Source organism: Miniopterus schreibersii (assembly GCF_964146895.1).
Source record: "Miniopterus schreibersii genome assembly, chromosome: 16".
Classification (NCBI taxonomy): Eukaryota; Metazoa; Chordata; class Mammalia; order Chiroptera; family Miniopteridae; genus Miniopterus; species Miniopterus schreibersii.
The window spans coordinates 21,321,494-21,340,149 of record NC_138116.1 but is presented as its reverse complement, the minus strand read 5'-3'; the positions used below and the strand labels follow the sequence as shown (position 1 = coordinate 21,340,149).

Genomic DNA, 18,656 nt, shown 5'->3' with positions numbered 1-18,656 from the left:
AATTTGGTTATCCTCAACATGTAAATGATTCTTAACGCCATGGTAATGAATGGTGTCGCCTAACGAGAGCATGTATTGTGAGAAGGGAGCTCAGAATTGAGGCCTGAGAAACATCTTATTTAGGTAGTCAGGTAGAAGACAAGGGGACAGCAAAAGAGAAAGCTGCAGGGCAAGACAGGAGGAAAATCAGCAGAATGTGGTGTAACGGAATTCAAGAGAGGAGTGTTCCGTGAAGGAGTGGGTGGTCAGCAATGTTGAATGTTACTGAAAAATCAAGTAAGGTGAGGACCAAAAGTGTGGGTTGGTTTTGGCGACATAAAACCTGATAGTGACCTTAACAAAACTGGTTTTTGTGGAGTGGTGGGGATGGAAACCAAATTGAAGTGGTTAGAGCAGGAATGGGAATAGAGGAAGTGGAAACATTGATACAGACCATTTTTTTCCAGAAGTTTAGCTAGAAGGTGAGAAGCAGAGAAGTAAGTGGGGCTGGTGCTGGAGAGAAATGTGAATCAAGAGATTTCATTTGATTGTTTTTAATTTCCAAAGATGAATGGCAAACTACGGGTAGGCTAAGTTTACTGAAAAAAAAATCAAAGACCCCAAAAAATCACATAAAAAATCTTGAAATCTCAATTCTCAGGGAAGTTTGATTGGGGAATTAGCTATCACTGAAACTATCTTCATATTTAATTGTCACATGACATGTAAATAAACTTTCAAAACATGAGAAATTTTAAGATATATAGTGCCTTTTCAGTGGATGGTTATGTAGATATAATCTATAAAAACTATACAAGAATCATGAAAAAATCCTTAAAATTCAAACTTTTTGCAAAAGTTGGAACATACTGCTCTAATTGCATTTCTGAGGTTTGGACTTTTAGATATGTGAGAATGTTTGAATGTTCAATAGATTTTTTTAAAATTAAGGAATAACTTATACAATAAGTACACGTCTTACGTATGTAGCTTGATTCATTTTTACCTATATACACACCTTTCAGATCAAGATATGGAACATTTGCATCACCCCAGAAAGCTCCCTTGTGCCCATTATAATTAATATGTCCCCTTTGCCCCAAGTTAACCACTATTTGGACTTACATCATCATATATCAATTTTCCTGTTCTTGAATTACATGTAAATGGAATCATACAGTGTGTGCTTTTTTAGTGTCTGGCTTCTTTTTGCTCAGTATACTCTTGAGATTCATTCATATTATAACATTTATTAGTAGTACATTCTCATTTACTGTTGAGTAGTATAAATATACCACTATTTGCTTATTCATTCTATTGTTGAGCTGAGTAGTATAAATATACCACTATTTGCTTATTCATTCTATTGTTGATGGACACTTGATTGTTTCCAGTGTTTTTCTATATTATGGAAATTCTTATGCATGTCTTTTGGTAGATATATACTACTCATTTCTCTTGGGTATAGATATAAGACTAGCATTTCTGGGTCATAGGGTAGGTGTATATTTAGCTTTAATACATACTGCCAAACAGTTTCCAAAGTAGTTGGGCCAGTTTACCCTCCCACTAACAATATCTGAGAGTTCCAGTTCCACATCTTGCCAACATTTGCTATTATCAGTCAGTCTTTTTAATTTTGGCCATTTTGGTGGGTGTGTAATGGTATTTCATTGTGGCTTTAATTTGCATTTTCCTGATGAATAATGATGTTGACTACCTTTTCATGTTTATTGGCCATTTGGATATCATCTTTCCTGAAGAGCCTGAATAAGTTTTCTATGCACTTTTTAAAAGTTGGGTTCTTTGTATTTTTAATTGGTTTTGTAGGTATTTAAAAAATATTTTGGAAATGTGTACTTTGTCAAAAGTGTATTGTAAATATTTTCTCCCAGTCTGCAACTTGCTTGTTTATTTTCTTAATCTATTTGATGATTAGAATTCTTAATTTTAATAAAGACTAATTTATCAAATTGTCTTCTTTGGGGATTAAGTGCATCTTATGTCCTGTTTAAGAAATCTTTGCCTACTCCAAGGCCATGAAAATATTCTCCTATGTAGAAATTTGATTTTAAAAATTTTCATTTAGGTATATTACCCACTTCAAATGAATGATTCTGTTTTTTACCCCAGTTATTTTACCTTTTAAAAACTAGGCATTTTCCAGTTATAAAATGAAAATTTTACTAGGAGTATGCTGGATTCATTCATATTAGCAAACATTTTTTAAAAAGTAGCAATTCTTCCTTTTCTCTCACATGTTCATTTAGTGGCATGTGATATCCATGGTAAAATTGAAATATATTTATCTATAACTTCAGAGTAACTGACCTTTCAAGGGAAAATAACACTAGATGTTAAATTTGCTGTTTTAAACCTGTGCTCCACAGTCTATAATTTCTTCATTAGACATTTAACCTAGGAGGAAAATGGAATACTTTATTTTTTAAAAGGGTAAGGTAGGAAGAATTGGAATGGTAACATGGGCTGTATTTGATCTGGTATCCTCAGAAAGTAGTCTTGATATTTCTTAACCTTTACCTTAATCCAAGGAAGAAAGAATTTCATGGTTGGAGGGATTCTCTCATTTTAAGGCATGCTCCTTGTTTTTACATTTTCCTTTTCCTTCAATCGTAGTCATTTAAAGTATTTGAAATTAATTGTGTCTGATTCTCTTTTATTTCCGACCTTCTAAGATCTATAATCTGGTACTGTAATTAAAACATTATTTAAGTTCTTTGAAACAAAGGTAAAACTCAGGAAATTAATCCTGCTTCTCTCCTTAATATGTCACTGACATTGTACCCTTGGACAATTAGGTACATTCTTTGTGTTGTGAATTTTGTCTGTAAAATGGGGAGAATAATAAATGGCATTATACCTGTTTATCTTCCAGAAATGCTATGAGATAATATGAAATTTCATTTGCACTACTGGGCTAAGTGGTTGATGCCACCTTTTTGGAGGACCACAAGCAAACAAAACCAGGTTGAGAAGAAAACTCTCACCACGGTTAGGGAACTGAGTGGTAGCATCTGAGTAATAACTTATCTTGTATGTTCCCAGAAAGCTGAACTAGGACCTGAAATGGACATTTCAGCAAATATGAGTTCAGCTACATTTAAGGAGGAACTTTTTTAACCATTAGAATTTTTCTGAAATGGAAAAGAGTAACTTCTATATTATTGGAAGTGTCTTAACCAGAGGCTGACAACCCAAATAGGGAGATATGGGAGGAAATTCAAGGATCAGGTGGCAGAGGAAGGTCACTTTCGCTAGTTAAGATACCCACTCCATTTCTAATATTCTAATTTCATCAGTTTTAGGGATCATTTTTCATTATCAGAATGCAGAATTGTTCTTGTGATGCCAAGATTCCAGAAATTGATTATATGTGCTAGTAATAAAAAGAAATGGTGAAGGACCTTTCAGAAATAGTAACTAACACTTCTGTCCTGAGTGTTAATGTTGCAATTGTGAATACATTTTTGTAGTGAGTGGCTCAGTGTCCAAAGCTTTTGGTTAAAAAGTAAAAGTGGACATTTTAGATAAAAGAAACTATTTTTTTCAAGAGGCATGGGGATTGGGGAGTCAGTTTACTCTTACGAAGATAAAAAGGGATGTCAGCGTTCAGAGACAGATTTCTGGCAGCCATCAGGCACCAGTGCTGCTGGCAGCTGGCAAAGTCAATGGAGGAGTCTTTCTGAGATTTTACATTTTGCTCTCCTTTACTACCTACACTTCCTACTGGGAAAACAGAGCAGCCAGTGGAAATCTGATCTCTGAAACTTAAAGTATAATTTTGTTAGCTGGTATTCTCAATTGAATAATAATTACTTAATAGTATCAAAAATGAAGCAAATTCATAACCATTCAAGTTAAAAATATAGTCACAAATTTTGTTGCTAATGTAAATATTTGGTTTTGTTAATAGTTTGTATTAGAGCAAAGAAGTTAAAACATTCACATGTGAATTTTGATGAAATCTTAATTAACCAGGATCTTTCCATTTCCAAATTTAAGTTTTAGTTGTAATTTACTCCCGTTAATTTTGCATCACAAAATGCTAGAATCTCTGAGAAAAATATCGGTATCATAACAAAAATTCTAACTAGTGAAAAATTTTAAAATGGCATCTTTGTCAATGAAAAGAGAATCTGAAGGAATAAAAACAAATTTGAAATTGTCCTCTCTCAGTAAGCATGTGATGAAGTCTTGTTTTCCGTACTGGTAGAAAACAACTTGAGATTGCTAGTAAAGCTTTGTACCTGGGAAGTGCTTTGGAAAGCTACAAAAGAAATAGCCTTTAACTTTTATAGTCTAATATATGTGTCAACTATCTTAGTAATAGAACAGTTACACCTTTTCCAAGATTTGTTATTTAAGAGGTAAGGTGTCAGTGGAAAACACTATGATCTAATTAAACCTTAAAAAATATTAGATTGAGTATTTAGTTGTGGGAAGGACAGGAGGGCACCTAATATGAATGAGTGTTAACTAGGGTTTTCTGCTAGTTTATAATTTTGGCTTTTAAATGAGATAAGAAAATTTGTTTTATCTAGTGATACCAAAAAATCCTAATGGAAACATGATACTACATATATATTTGTACACACACATATAAGTGCATTTTAAAATATTTTATGTGTGTTTTTTTTTTTAGCATCTGAAAAGTCACATTAATTTTTCAGTTGGTCACATTTGTAAAATACTCTGTATGAAAGGTGCTGTCTAGGTGATTTGTAACTGCATTAGGAAATCACAACTTTTCCCTAAAATTCCAATTATAAGAATTTTAGGAATATTGATAGGAAATGGACATTGTGAAGCTGTTTCCTTGGTTGATATTTAATTTTTTACATGGTTTGATTTACTTTTTTTTTAATCCATAGTTTTCATGTTTTTTTTATAGTGATAGCTTTGTAGTAGTAGTATCCCAAGCAGCAGTGAGATATTCTAAAATCTATAACGCACTGTTGGGTAGAACTCTCTGAGATGATCAAAATGTTCTTTTTGCTGTCCAATAGAGTAGCCACTAGCTACATGTTCTTTGAGCACTTAAAATGTGGCTGGTGTGATTGAGAAACTACATTTTTAATTTCAATTAAATTTAAACTTAAATACCCCAAGTGCCTAATAACTGCTTTATTAGACAGTACAGTATTAGTATTAGAATAGTATTACTAATAGATCTAAAGCAGAGCTTGGCAAACTTTTTCTGTAAAGGACCAGATACTGAAAGTTTTAGGCTTTGCAAGTCATATAGTCTCTGTTGCAGCTACTCGACTTTTCCGCTGGAGTATGAAAGCAGCCATAGACAACATGTCAGTGAATGGGTTTGGTTGTGTTTACAATAGAATTTCATTTATGGACACTGAAATTGAAGTTTATATAGGTTTCAAGTGGCACAAAACAATATTTTCTGATTTTTTCTAACCACTTAAAAATATAAAAACCGTTCTTAGTTCACAGGCCACACAAAAACAGATGGTAAGCTGTAGTTTGCAGAACCTTGATTTAGAGTGTTCATAAGGATCAAGAGATGTAAAAAATCATGCCCATCATGAGTGGGCACTATTTTGGGAGCTAAAGACACAGCAGAAAAGCAATAAAAAATACAGACAACATCCCTGTTATCATAGATCTTACATTCTGGTTGGGGGAGACAGATAAAAATAAAAATGACCAAAAATATGTCAGGAGGTGACAATTAAGAAATTTTATGAAGAAATATAAAGCAAGGTAAAAGAAAACAAAGTGACAATGGAAGATGACATTTTATATAGGGTAGTTAGGTAAAGCTTGTTTGGTAAGGTGACTTTTGAGCACACACCTGAATGAAGAGAGGAAGTGGGCCAGGTAGCTAGCTGGGGGAAGAGCATTCTGTTAAGAGGGGAAGGTAAGTGCAAAAGGTCCTGAGCCAGGAGCATGCTTTACCTATTCAGGTAACAGGATATATATATACCCAATTGATTTATTTTTCAACAAAATCAACCTACTTTGCAATTCTCCCCATCATCTGTACCAGATATGCATAAACATCAGTACAGGAACTATATTTCTATCAAAAGCAATATATGGACTCTTCCTCCTTAGTTTTTTAGAGCGTTCTTTTGGAAAATATTTTAAAGCTATGTTGACTGCCAACATATTAAAAGACTCCAGTAAATCCCATCAAATGGAAACTTTTTGAGGGTTGTTTGTTTTGTTTTCTTACTTAAGTATAAGAAACTACAGAATGGTCCGTTAAAAACTAAAAAGTTTTTGCTGCACTTAAAATATTTAACAGGATTCTGGTCTTCAGTTGGGAATTTCTTTACCATATATCCACTACTGGACTTCATATTTTTTATAAAGACCTTGAGTTCAGGGGGAGAAAATGTACTTCAATCTATTTTGTTCTTGTGTTTTAAGTATTTTTTAGTACTTAAGAAGAACATCATGTAGCCTGATTATACATGGTTTTAATGTCTCCTTTAAGTTCTGAATACTAAGGTAGTCAGAATCTTCTCTTATAAACTATACTCAGTTACTTCTGGTGTTATTTACATCACACAAAGGCTCTTGAAAAAATATCGAGAGCTATTTAAATGTCATTATCAGAGGATTTAAAAAGTTCAGGAGACCAGGACCTTTTCCCTGTAGGTCACCAAATCAAAAGCCATCTTGCTCTGTAGTAACTAGAAGACATTTTCACATGAAGGTTGTTCATGTGAAACCTTTGAGCTAGGTTTCTTTCTTTCTTTCTTTTTCTGTTAAGAATCCCTTTAGTATGCAATTAAAAGTTTCACAGGTACCTTTTTTTTTTAACTTTAAAAAAACACACACTATCAAACTTACAGAAAAGTTGCCATACAGTACAAAAAAATGATTTTTTCCGGAAATTTTGAGAGCAAGTTGCTGACATGTTACCCTATCACCCTTGAATACTTTAGTATGTATGTTCTTCCTTCTCCTACTAAACAACTTCAAGTCAGAAAATTAACATCGATACATTATTACCATTTAATCCTTGGACCTTGTTCAGTTTTCTCCAATTGTTACTCTAATGTTCTTTACTGCAAGAGGATTCAGCTCAGAATCACACATTGTATTTAGTTGTCATAACTCTTCACTCTCTTTCAGCCTGGAACAGTTCCTCAGTCTTTCATCACCTTGATACTTTTAAGAATTATAAGTCAGTTATTTTTTAAAAACTTTAATTTTTTTACTTTTTAATCCTCACCTGAGGATATTTTTTTCATTGCTTTACAGAGAGAGTGGAAGGGAGAGAGAAAGAAACATTGATGTGAGAGAGACACATCATTTGGTTGCCTCCTACCTGGGGGATTGAGCCTGCAACCTAGGTACATGCCCTTGGCTGGAATCGAACCTGAGACCCTTCAGTCCGAGGGCTGAGGCTTTAACCACTGAGCCAAACTGGCCAGAGCTACAAGCCAGTTATTTTGTAAACTTTCCCCCAATTTGAGTTTAGTTTGCTTTCTCCTGGTTAGGTTTATGTTATGCATATTTGGCAGGAATATCACAGAAGCGATGCTGTATTCTCTTCGTTATCAGGTGGCACATAATTTTCATTTGTCCCATTACTGATGATCACTTTGCTCAATTACAGTGGTGTTTGCTAGTTCTCCATTTTATGGTTACTCTTTTCATCTTTGTAATAAGTATTTTGGGAAGAAGCCCTTTGAAACTATATAAATATTCCCATTTGTCTTCAGACTTTCCATTTATTTACTTATTAATGTCAGTATGGACTCATGAATTTCTGTTTGTTTTAATGAGTTATAATCCAATACTATCATTATTATTTTGATGCTCCCTTGTCCCAGATTTGGCCAGTGGAAACGCATTCAAGATGATTTCTGTGTCCTTTTAACATTTCCTCTTCATTTTTGAACACTTCCTTGCTTTCTGACACAAAATGTTCCACACTCATCTTGTGCTTTCCCTACCCCAACCCTGGAATCAGTCATTTTTCCAATGAGCCTGGTTCCTTTAAGTGGAGAATGATATTTAGAAGTTAGTGTCTGGATTCTAGAAGCTGTTTGTGTCACTGCTCCCCAGGTGCTTTCAGTGGACAGGGCTAGGGACTATATGTATATGTACCCATACATACACATATACCTACATTTACACCTATATTTTATATCTTTATATATAGTAGAAGTCATGCGTTTATGCAAGTACCTCCATTTCCAGTACAGCACCACACATTTTCATATTTGTAACTCCTCTGACAGAGAAAAACCTGGCTCTCATTATCATTATTTGTTGTTGTTGTTAATCCTCACTTGAGGATATTTTTCCATTGCTTTTTAGATAGAGTGGAAGGGAGAGAGGGGGAAGAGGAGGTGGGAGTAAGACAGGGTAGTGGGGTGGAAGGGGGAGAAAGAAACATCACTGTGAGAAAGACACATCGATTGGTTGCCTCCTGCACACACCATGACCTGGGCTGGGGATCAAGTCTGCAACCAAGGTGTGTGCCCTTGACTGGAATCAAACCCACGACCCTTTGGTGCTCCTGCCAATGCTCTAACCATTGAGCAACACTGGCTGGGGCACATTATCCCTAATATTGATACTTATTTGATCAGCCCTCCTTTATATAACCATCCATTGCCACTACCATATCCTTCTCAGTGTAGATGCTCTCCTTGCCTCATTTGGGTTCTGACATTCTGTACCATAGCCGCTGTTCTGTGTGGACACACTTCTCAACTGCTTGGATTCTGACGTGCAAGGCTTACTCTAATATGTGGATGCCCCTTTCAATGGCTCCTTCACCCAACTCAAGTTCTGACACTTTGCATTGGGCTACTCCCATGCATAGAGGCTTTCCTCCATTTTGGTTCTATGGTGCCAGCCTCCACTGTCCCATGTGTGGGGGTCTTGCTCACCCTGTTTAGGCTCTGAGACTCTACACCAGACCACCTCCATGCATAGATGTTTTCTTCACTATACTCAGGCTCTGACTCCTCAAGCTAATTTGTCCTTTAGCTTGGTTACCCCCTTTATCCCTTTCGAACTCCATTACTCCAAGTCAGGCAGTTCTGCCTGAATGCCCTTCTTACCCTGCTCAGGCTCTGACTTTCCATGTTATCTTCCCTCCATGTAGAATCCCTCCTCTCTTCATTCAGACTGCCCACCCCACGTAGGCACACTCTTCATGCTGGTTTGTCTCCAGCAGGCTGCCCTAGATTGCCCTCATTCCTTGCATGGACATTCCTCTCACCTATCTTGGGTTTTGATACCCATACCAGGCTATATTTTGCTCATTTTTAAAGTATGTGTACTTTTCCTGCCTTTATGTTTTGCTGCTAACATCTAATGGTGATGTGTTAATTTTTAAAATTTAGAAAATATAAGTACAGCGACTATATATTTCAAAAATTTGGAATATGACTGCATTATACTATGTAATATTTGAAATGAGTATTATCCTGAACATTTTTGGGTATATGGTTACCCTTAAAATAAAGAACAAAGATTATCAATTTTTTTCTTTTTTAAAATTGAATTTATTGGGGTGACATTGGTTAATAAAATTATATAGGTTTCAGGTGTACAATTCTTTAATATATCATCTGTATATTGTATTGTGTGTTTACCACCCTAAGTCAGGTCTCCTTCCATCACCATTTGTCCTTCCTCTTCTACCTCCCCCGAAAATTTTCAATTTCTGGTAATGGAGGAGTACCTCCTATTATTGAACCAAACTTCCAACAGATAACAATTATGGATTCTGGACAAAATATGAAAAAAAAAATCTATTATCTGAAAGCATTGAAAATAACAAAACCAACTTGTTTTTATAGCTTTTTTTTGTCTAAGTGCAGGCCCCAGTTTTAGCCTCAGGGTGACCAAAACTTGGGTAGATAATCCACAGATTTACTGGCTTAAAAAACCATAGCAAGCCTGGCCAGCATGGCTCAGTGGTTGAGCATCAACCTATGAACGTGGAGGTCACTGTTGGATTCCCTGTCAGGGAACATGCCTAAATTTCAGGATCGATCCCCCTTGTGGGGCATGCAGGAGGCAGCTGATCTATGACTCTCTCATCATTGATGTTTCTATCTCTCTCTCCTTCTTCCTTCCTCTCTGAAATCAATAAAAAACATATTTTTAAAGAACAAAAAAAAAAATAGCAAGGCCCTGGCTGGTGTGGCTCAATTGGTTGAGTGTCATCCCATGTACCAAGAGGTCAGGGTTCAATTCCCGGTCAGAGCACATGCCTGGGATGTAGGCTCAATCTCCAGTAGGGGGCATACTGGAGGCAGCTAATCCATGTTTCCCTCTCATTGATGTTTCTCCCCCCCTTCCTCTCCCTCTAAAATCAATAAAAACATTTAAAAAAAAATAACAAAAAAGAACATAGGAAGCGCAGCAACTGGGAAGTAAATAAGGAGAAATCCTGGAATGAGAAGGCAGGGAGAGCTTTTTTTGTGTATAAATTCTCTGGCTGATGCAAGTCTGTAGCTGATCCTTGAACTACACTTAGATGAGTCACAGTCTGAGCAGCCCATCTGAACACGTTCTGGGAAACACTCAATCCTAGGCATACTGGGACATCTGTTTACCCTAGCTGTTGCCTACCACAAATGAGACAGAATTTGAGCTTGAATCCAGACAAGTATTTGCTTTAAAAAGTAAAATAAAGAAAAATTCTCATACTCTTCAAAGGAATATAATAGAATCCATAAGTTCTGTAACATCATTTACAATGTCCAGGGTATTAGCCAAAAATTTTAGTTCAAATAAAGAAGGAAAATGTTACCTGTACTCAAGAGAAAAGGAAATCAGTGGTGACTGACCTCAAGATGACATAGATATTGGAATTGGAAGACAAGGATCTTAAACAGCTATAACAATTATACTCAAAGATGTAAAGGGATATATGTATGTAATGAATTAACAAATAGGAAATTTCAGCAAAGAAACTATAAAAAAAGGAACAAAGCAGAAAGTTTTAGAACTAAAAATTATAATGTATGAAATTTCAAAAAGTTCATTGGACAGGCTTACCAGCAAATTAAGATGACAGACAAAAATAAGTGGATTTGAAGATCTATCAATGAAACTATTCAATTTGAACAACAGAGAAAAAAACATTGAGGGAAAAAAGAACAGAGCATCAAGGAACTGTGGGGAAATATGAAAAAGCCTAACATACATATGCAGTTGAAGTCCTAAAAGGAAAGGAGCAAGAGAATGGAGGAGAAAAATTTTTGAAGAAATAATGTTTGAAAATTTCTCAAGTTTGGTGAAAAACATAATTTTACAGATAAGAAGTTCAATGAACCCAAGTAGGATAAATTCACATACAATCACAACTAGGCATATCAAACTGCTGAAAACCAAAGGTAAAGAGAAAATATTGAAAGCATTCAGAGAAAAAGAATAATATATAAATATTATCACTAACTTACCAGAAACAGTAGAGGCTAGAAGATAGTGGAATGCCATTTTTAAAGTGCTAGAAGAAAACTGTCAACCCAGAATTCAATATCAAGTAAAAATATTTTTTAAAATTGAAGGCACACCCTGGCCAGTGTGTCTAAGTGGTTAGAGCATTGGCCAGCGCACCAAAGGGTTGTGGGTTGGATTCCAGTCAAGGGCACGCACCTTGATTGCAGATTCAATCCTCGGCCCAGGTCAGGGTGCATGTGGGAGGCAACCAATCGATGTGTCTCTCTCACATCGATGTTCGCTCTCCCCCCCTCCCCGTCCCTTTCATCCTAAAAACAATGGAAAAATATCCTCAGGTGAGGATTAAAAAAAATTAAAATTGAAGGCAAAATAAAGATATTTCCAAATAAATGAAAATTAAGTTGTCACTCACATTGTGGCACTACTAAAAATGCTGAAGGAAGCTCTTTAGATTGATAGGAACTCGGGTCTTCATGGAAAAAAATCAGAAGCACCAGAAATATTAAGTACGTGGGTAAATGCAAAGCACTAATTTTTCTTCTTAATCTCTCTCTTTTTAAAAGGACAATGTAGCAAGTTTTTCTTTTTTTTAAAGTTAATTTTAGAGTGGGGAGAGAGAGAGATAAAGAGGGAAACATCAATATGAGAGAGAGATGTAGATTGGTTGCCTCCGGCATGCACCTCTACCAGGGATGGAACCCGAAACTTAGGTACATGCCCAGACCAGGAATTGAACTGAACCCACGACCTTCCCTCATGCATAGGACAACACTCCAACCAACTGATCCACACCAGCCAGGGCTCTTCTTAATCTCTTTAAAATACAATTGCTGTGTTGCTAATACCTTTTATTCTCCTCAAGGCACTTTTTTGGGGAGGATATAGAGAAAGAATAGTCCTGCTCTGAAGAGGAAAATCTGCCGCTAAAGCTTCCAAAATGGTATCCTTATTAATTTTAGGATCCTCAGATCTGTAAAAAATTTACTCTAGGCAGCTAATATTTATCATATTTTTTCTTTTCAGATATAAAACCAAATGTAGAACTGAAAAGCACTCAGGAGCAGTCTGTGGCCACAGGTAACATCCGTTCTTTCCTATATAGAACTATAACTTTACTGAAAATACTAAAAAAAGAGGAACATTTTGATTGCAGTAAACCTGAGATCCTCTGGTTTCTGGGCCAACGCCCTAACCACTGGAGCAACACTGGCCAGGGCAGTTTGCTGTTTATTAAGCATGCTTTTATTATGTCTGCTCTTTCTCACTTATGAACTCCCATAACACTATGTATTTCCCTTAATCTTTTGTCAGAGTCTACCTTATAGACTTCTATTATTTCTTGTCTGAGTCTTATATTACAGTTGTGGGCTTGTCTTACCTATATTTGCAGAGTATAAGCTTCTTGGGCACAGGAATTATAACTTACTCAAATCTGTGGCTTTGTCAGCATTTAGTACATATTTGAAGAACTCAAGGAACTTGAGGACCGATATGTTTTCCACAGAATCACATTTATAATGTGAACAGAAAAGGAAAATAGGAAGCTTACAGGCTTCCTCTAAGGAAAGCATCTTTCCCAAATTGGGTTGTGTTAGTATTTCTCATCACTGCATATCAATACTTCTTGGTCATAAATAACAATAACATCCTACTGAATATTGTGAGACATCCAAAAGGAGAGAGAATTTCTGTACAGAAGGAACCTGAGTTCATTTTAACTCAGGTGGAAGAAATAGTCAAGAAAATCATGTCTAATGGAAAGGTGCATGATCCCTGGATATATTTCTAAACCTCAAGAGTTTTCACATATATCCTACTTGGGGTATATGTGAAAGGGATACTATCACTAAGGGTTTATGTGAAGCTGAGATGGGAAACTACTTAATACATGTTTATAAAATTTTTTTAAAGTTGATTGCATAGTTAAAATTCTTTTTATCTCCTAGAAGGTCCAGTGATTTTAAATGACTACAATTTAACCAAACCTCATGAAACAGAAAATGTGGACAGTGCCGAATGCCCAACCAATGAAGATGAAGATATAGGAGGTGAGCCATAGTGTACAGACTAATAACTAATGGTTATAGATATGGTCAAGACTAAATATGAAAAAGAAATCAGGAACCCTCCAAGAAAAATTTGCATTTGTGGGTTGAGTTGGGAGTAATTCATTTTTATTAATTTTACAAGTAATTATATTTAATAATTTGCTATATAGGATATTAGCAAATCTTGAGAACCTAAGGTGTTTATTCAGTGTTCAAGTTATAATACATTTATTTTTTAAATGTTATTTTTACTCTTTTTCATTATAAAAATTATACATGATCATTGTAAAAAGATTTGTCTGCGGTGTTTTCCAACACCAACAACCAGTTCTCCAAACCTTCAGACACCAACTGGGCACCCAACAATGCAATTTTCATACTAACTCCTGGAGTTAATGCTGAACCCACAGGCTAAGTGGTCAGTTTTACATGACTGCCCTCACTTCAGATGCCAGTTGTAAGTACCAGGTCCCCTGCTTACCTGCACTTCTTCCAGCTTGGCTACAAATTCAGGGTTTTCCACAAACCTCTCTCAGATTTGATAATTTGCTAGAATGACTCACAGAACTTAAGAAAAGTGACTCACTTGACTTACTATTGCCAGTTTGTTATAAAGGGTACAACTCAGGAACAGCCAAATGGAAGAGATGCATAGAGCAGAGTATGGTGTGGGAGAGCTTCCATGACCTCTCTGGGCACACCTCAATGTGTTTATCAACCCAAAAGTTCTCTGAATCTCATTGTTCAAAAGTTTTTATAGAGCTCAATCTACAGTCCCTTCTCCCCTTCTTGGAGGTTGGTGGATAGGGCTGAAAGTTCCAACCCTATAGTCACTTGGTCTTTCTGGTAACCAACCTATCTTGAGGCTATTTGGTGTCTCCACCTTAAGTCACCTCCGTAGTGTAAACTCAGGTCTGACTGAAAGGAGGTTGTTATGAATAACAAAATATACTCCTATCACTCAGGAAATTCCAAGAGTTTAGAAACACTGTGCCAAGAACTGGGGACAAAGACTAAATATATTTTTGTACTATACCACAGTTTGATAATTCATAGAAGTGGAAAGAAAAAAGAAAAACCCACCTCTGTCCTACCACTCAAAGATAGTCTCTATTAGCATTATGGATTATTTCCAGGCTCTTTTTGTGAATTTTAAGCACAATATTCATATCAACATTGCACACATTTCGTGTTAATATTTATGTTGATAAATCTGTTCACTGTTGCTTTATGAATGTCACTCAGATCTCATCTTAGATCTCATTTCTTCAGAGAGATGTTCCTTGACAACCCAGTCACTCTTTTTTTTTTTTTTAAATATCTTTATTGATTTCAGAGAGAGGAAAGGAGAGGGAGAGAGAGAGATAGAAACATCAATGATGAGAGAGTCATTGATTGGCTGCATCCCGCAACCCGGACATGTGCCCTGACCAGGAATCGAACCCCAATCGCCTGGATTCTAGGTCGACGCTCAACCGCTGAGCCACGCCCAACAGGGCCCCAGTCACTCTTTTGACACAGTACTCTGTTTTAATTTTCTGCATGGCACTTCCCATAGATAATTTTGGAGTTTTATTTATTTGTTTATTGTCTTTCTCATCCTACCCTTTATGAAGTAGGATCTTAGGCTTTTTTCTTTTTGACTGCTAGGTATTTGCAGCCTCTTGAACAGTACTTGGCCCATAGTTGGTGCACAATAAGTATTTGAGTAAATGCCTAAATGAATGCCTTAGTTTAATTGTATGTATTTATATATGTGTTTATTAAAGGAATAAAAGAAAAAAGTGGTTTCTTGGGATCTTTTTCCTTTGTGTTAGATTCTTAAGGGATCAAGAAATAGAGTTCTATGTCTAAAACTTCTGAGATTCAAATCACAGCTTCAACTAACATTCCAGCTCTGCCTAGCTATACTTTAATTTGTACCAGTTCTTAACCACAGAGACTGAAAAATGCTGCCTGGCACAGGATGTGGTCATTTGTGCTGAGGAAAGGCATATGGTGTTCTACCAGCTTCATGCAACTTCTTGAAGGTGACATCCATGGAGTCACACTCAGAATGAGGCAAATGATAACTGTGCCTTCAGCTTGCATTTTTCTGACTTATAGTTTCTGAGTTCTGGTAGGTAATGCCATTAAGTGTATGTTTGAAATGATGGTCCCTATACAACATTTGGTCTGGGAATTTATAATTTATGTTAGAATTTGCTCTGGGATCAGAAGTAGTTATGAGTTTTATGTTTTCAGATAGTTGGCAGGAAAATAGGTTAAATACCCAAAGTAAAAAAGAAACCAAATAATTTCTATTCAACAGTAGGAATTTAAAACAAATATAAAAACTCATGTGGTTCAGCACTTCCCTAGGAATCTATACAATAGTTTGCAGGCCTCTGAATTTGACCCTGCTCTAGAAGTGCTTCCAAGAAGAAAAGAGAGAGATTCAACCCCTGTGGTTCACTTGTTTTGAAGTCATCTTCAACTGCTGTAGCTGCCTAAGCCATTTCTATCACCTGACCTCTAATACATGTCAGTGGATTGATGGTATATCTGTGAATTTTTCCTCAGTTGTTAGGGCCCTGGGAGTGTCATGCAGTTCTTGGTATAAACTAGAAGATATAATCAATCATTCTAAATAATTTGGGAAAGAGAAAAAATTTTTCTTTTCTCTAAGCCTGACTTAGAAAGAAATGAATAGGTTAACTTTAGTGTTGAAAAACAAATCCATTATTTCATGATTAAATTCCAAACTGATTATTGTACTATTAATGTTGGCATTTAATCTGGATCACATACCTTTGGAAAGGGTTGTAACCAGGCCCCTGCCTTTTGTGAACAGCATAATCAAATTATACATGCTAAATTATAAAATATAGAATTGAAAAGTAGCATTGCCTGGTATACTATTGCATAAGTAACTTCTGCAACATGCAGCATAGGGAAACATTAAGACTAGAGTTAGAATTATACTTTTAAAGGTAATTGGGGAAATTTAGCTATAATATAATAATGATTATAAATAACTTTAAACATGCTTTAGAGTATTTTATTCTGTTTAAGTTTAATGGAAGCATTTTTAATGTCCTCTCTAAAGTTCTAGAAACTAAGACTAAACTAAAACTAGAATGTTTTAAATTCAGTATAATTGTAATCATGTTTAATTTATATGTTAAATAAATGAAATGTCATGTGCATCTTTCCCAATTTCCAGCCCTTAGAAAAATGTTTTATAGAAAATTTCAGGCTCCAATAGCTACAGTCACTTTATTTTTCTCTTGTGGAAAGACAGGTTAAATTTTTAGGTGGAAAAAGTCTACCTAACTAGAATTGTTGTTTGAGAAACAAAATAAAAGATTTGGAAAAAACTTTTTAAAAGTATTAATATTTAACATAAGTTCACTTATTTCCCACCCTACGGATATAGATATATTTTTATATATTCCTAGGATACTAGTGCAGGAGTTAGCAAACTTCCATAAAGGTCCAAATAGTCAAGATCTTAGGCTTTGTGGTTCATATGACCTCTGTTGCTGCGTCTCAACTCTGCTGTTGTAGTATAAAGCAGCCGTAGAAGATACATAAATGAATGCAGGTGGCTGTGTGCCAGTAACTTTATTTACAAAAACAGGCAATGGGTCAGACTTAATCTGTAGGCCATAGGTTGCTGACTCCTGGTCCAGTGTGTACATTTGTTGTGTGATGAGCTCAGAAAGCTTTTGGTCCTTGAAAGGAACAATGTTCATATAAACATTTTGAAAAGATATCAGTGGGGAGTCTAACACCATTATTTTTAAAATTAGGAAAAAAAAGTATTATTAACAGCTCTGTTTATCACACATTGAGAGTGTATATAGCTCTGTGTCACTGCAGGTTACATAACTTAATTGGTCACAAATAAAACCATATGTGGATTAAATATTGTTTTACCATTGAGATGGCTCCTCCTTTCTTTATGAAAATTTAAATCTCATAGACTAATGCACTGGAGATATTTACATCAACTCAAATTTATTTTCTCCATGAGGCCTTCTTGCACTATCCCAGCTTCCCGAAGTGTAGTGTTAGAGCTGAGTTTTTGGACTGTGTTTGATTGGTGCTTGTTTAAGCACCTAATTATATTCTGTCTGGAATTGTTTGTGCATGACAAACTTTCACCCCTTATAAACTTAAAAAAAAAAAAAAAAAGTCCTAATAGCCCACATTTGTATCTTTCTAAAATACTCATCTATGAAGTGATATAATCTACCTGAATTGAAAAGCACAAGAAACGAAGAAGTTCAGAGTTCATTTTCCAGCCTGTTCATTGACCCCTATGAACGATTATTATTTCTCTTGTTAGTTGTGACCTACTGTAACTGTTGTCAGACTGGTCTTGAGCAGTAAGAAATAACCCAGGGATTTCCAAGTCTTTGTTTTTCTGTATTGTTGGATGAACGCTGGGGTATCATAGACATTTCACTGAATACAAAGGATATTGGGACCTTCCTATTGGATCTAAAATGTCATTGAGGCACCGTAATGTCAAAAGCAGAAGTTAAAGCAATATTTAAAACAAATCACGAGAAAGAATATTCCTACTATTGTATCTGACTTGTGTTCACAGAGGAACACAATAAAATAAAAGCCTCTGGGTAGTAGGGCTAGGGATAAGATATGTTTAATGGTAGTGTACACAGGGGTATAATTAGGTAAAGATGAGACACAAGATGATGGAACATCATCCCAGCAAGGCCCTGTAAAAGAGAAATGCAGTTAAGGGCTGCATAACTAAGGTAGAACCTCAGCTTTTTGTTGTAATCCTTCCTCTGAAATTGGATCCTCATCTTTGCCATTTCCCACTTAGAATATGGAAAGAAAGATTATGTCCTGGACATGATTGAGGTTGTGATTCTACATGCATATGCTGGTGGCATTACTTTTCTCTCTTTGAATAATTAGGGAATATGTATTTGGCTACCAGCTCCCTGCGTTGAACACTTGAGTGGCCCCATTTTCAGCAGCCCCCTACCAACCACCATCCCTTCCTACTTATACTAGCCGTTTGTTCTGGAGATACTGTGGGGCAAAAAGTACACAGTGTACCTCAATATCCATCACCATCAGCTATTTACCCTTCCTAAGTTGCACATTTACCCTTTGTTTAGTTTCATAGGGCTTCTACAACAAATTACCACAGTGGCTTAAAACAACAGAAATTTATTCTCTTAC

General features: G+C 35.8%; 1 protein-coding gene across 1 annotated transcript in view; it reads left to right on the top strand.

The window, feature by feature from the left end:
- Positions 1–18,656, top strand: part of IKZF3 (IKAROS family zinc finger 3) — a 70,818-nt gene that overhangs the window by 9,879 nt on the left and 42,283 nt on the right. Inside the window, exons 2-3 of the mRNA XM_081160962.1 lie at positions 12,430–12,483; positions 13,353–13,454. Coding sequence (XP_081017088.1) covers positions 12,430–12,483; positions 13,353–13,454 — 156 coding nt within the window. The remainder of the gene's footprint in view (positions 1–12,429; positions 12,484–13,352; positions 13,455–18,656) is intronic.